This window comes from Lactuca sativa, chromosome 5 (genome assembly GCF_002870075.4).
Source record: "Lactuca sativa cultivar Salinas chromosome 5, Lsat_Salinas_v11, whole genome shotgun sequence".
NCBI classification, from domain to species: Eukaryota; Viridiplantae; Streptophyta; class Magnoliopsida; order Asterales; family Asteraceae; genus Lactuca; species Lactuca sativa.
Window position 1 is genome coordinate 104,243,314 of NC_056627.2, and position 1,687 is coordinate 104,245,000.

A 1,687-nucleotide genomic window follows, 5' to 3' on the forward strand; every position below is an offset into this window, starting at 1 on the left:
ATAATAATAATAATAACATAGGACTATTAACAAGTTTCAAAATTATCTATTCTTTGACGGTGATTAATGAAGAAAGTGCCGCATGAGTCGCTTTCATTTAATACCATGTCGATCACACATGGGCACGTGATTAGATCTCACTTTCATTTCTCCTTCCTATGCAAACATCCATGCACTATTTACTATTTATTCCCACCAACTCCAACTCTAAACCATCATCCATACTTCCTCTCCTTTCATCCTCTCTTCAACCCATCAACAATGGCGAAACTATTAGCTCTCTTGGCTCTTTGTCTCCTCCCAGTGCTTTCCACCGCCATTGCCACCGGTAATACGTTCAGCCTTAAAGGCCGTGTCTACTGTGACACCTGTCGTTGCGGATTCGAAACCTCCGCCACCACATACTTAGCTGGTACGTATATCTCCATCTCTTTCTTTCGTTCCATCATCTGGGTTTTCACTTCTGTTGCAAATTAAAACTAAAAACCTCTTGGAATTCATATTTCTTGCGAGTTAAACGTAAAAACTTCTTCTTGGGTTTGAAATTCTTCTTAACATCTAAACTATAACAATTACTTAATGAAATGTTTTTCTTTTATCATATGCAGGTGCGAAGGTTAGAGTAGAGTGCAGAGATAGGAACTCAATGAACCTGAGGTACACCATGGATGCAGTAACTGATGCTACAGGAACTTACCATATTGAAGTGGCAACTGATCATGGTGATCAGAAATGCGAGTGCACCCTTGTGGGGAGTCCAGACCCTGGGTGTGGTAAGCCAAACATCGGTCGTCACCGTGCTACAGTCATCCTTACCAGCAACAATGGCATGAACTACGGTGCTCGTTATGCTAATGCGATGGGTTTCCTGAAGGATACAGCATTGGCTGGATGCCCTCAGCTCATGAAATCGTACTTTCCTGAAGAGATTTAGTTTGATTTCTTATAGTTATTGGTTTTAATCATCTTGGTAAAATTTCTCATTTGCTAAAGAATAATCACAGATCGAATTTAGTGGATTTGTTATATTGTGTATCATTGACATAGTTATGAAATGGTACAATCATTTCTCTTGTTGGTTTACTTATATGTAATGCTACGTTTTCTCTTATTAAATATCCTACTTAAGATATATATGATACAGTTATAAAATTGTTTATTTTTTTTATTTTTTTTATATTATTATTATTATTATTATTATTATTATTATTATTATTATTATTATTATTATTATTATTATTATTATTACGCGAGCCGCATGACGCTGAGGTGGAATTAGGTTTTCACTACGTGAACACCCCCTCTCCCTCGGACATAACGTGGTAATTTACGAACAAACAATAAAAAAATGTGAAAATCCAACCACAGACAATTAGCACGATACAGGAGAACTTCAATGATATAGAACCGCATCAAAGCTTAAGTACGCAAAATTACAAGTACCTCTAAAAGTTCAGAAGTCAAAGAACTGTATTAATGGTTGTCAGTTAATGCATGTTCAGAAGTCCGAAGGCTAAATTGTTAATTCACCATAAATAATGGAGGATATTTGTAATTTACTCTACAATTTATGACAGGAATGCACATAACCAGGAATTTCATGTTATGAAGATGTTGAAAATTCAAAATGGACTTTTGGAAACCAACCACGAGAACATGGGGAGTACTTCTAAATTCTAAAAATATA

General features: G+C 35.9%; 1 protein-coding gene across 1 annotated transcript; it reads left to right on the top strand.

Moving 5' to 3' along the window:
* The first annotated feature begins 202 nt into the window (after positions 1 to 202).
* On the top strand, positions 203 to 1,083 carry LOC111906274 (protein DOWNSTREAM OF FLC). The gene is made up of 2 exons (XM_023902036.3): positions 203 to 412; positions 609 to 1,083. Exons 1-2 carry the CDS (start codon positions 262 to 264, stop codon positions 932 to 934), a joined length of 477 nt encoding a protein of 158 aa, XP_023757804.1. The 5' UTR covers positions 203 to 261; the 3' UTR covers positions 935 to 1,083.
* Positions 1,084 to 1,687: the final 604 nt, after the last annotated feature.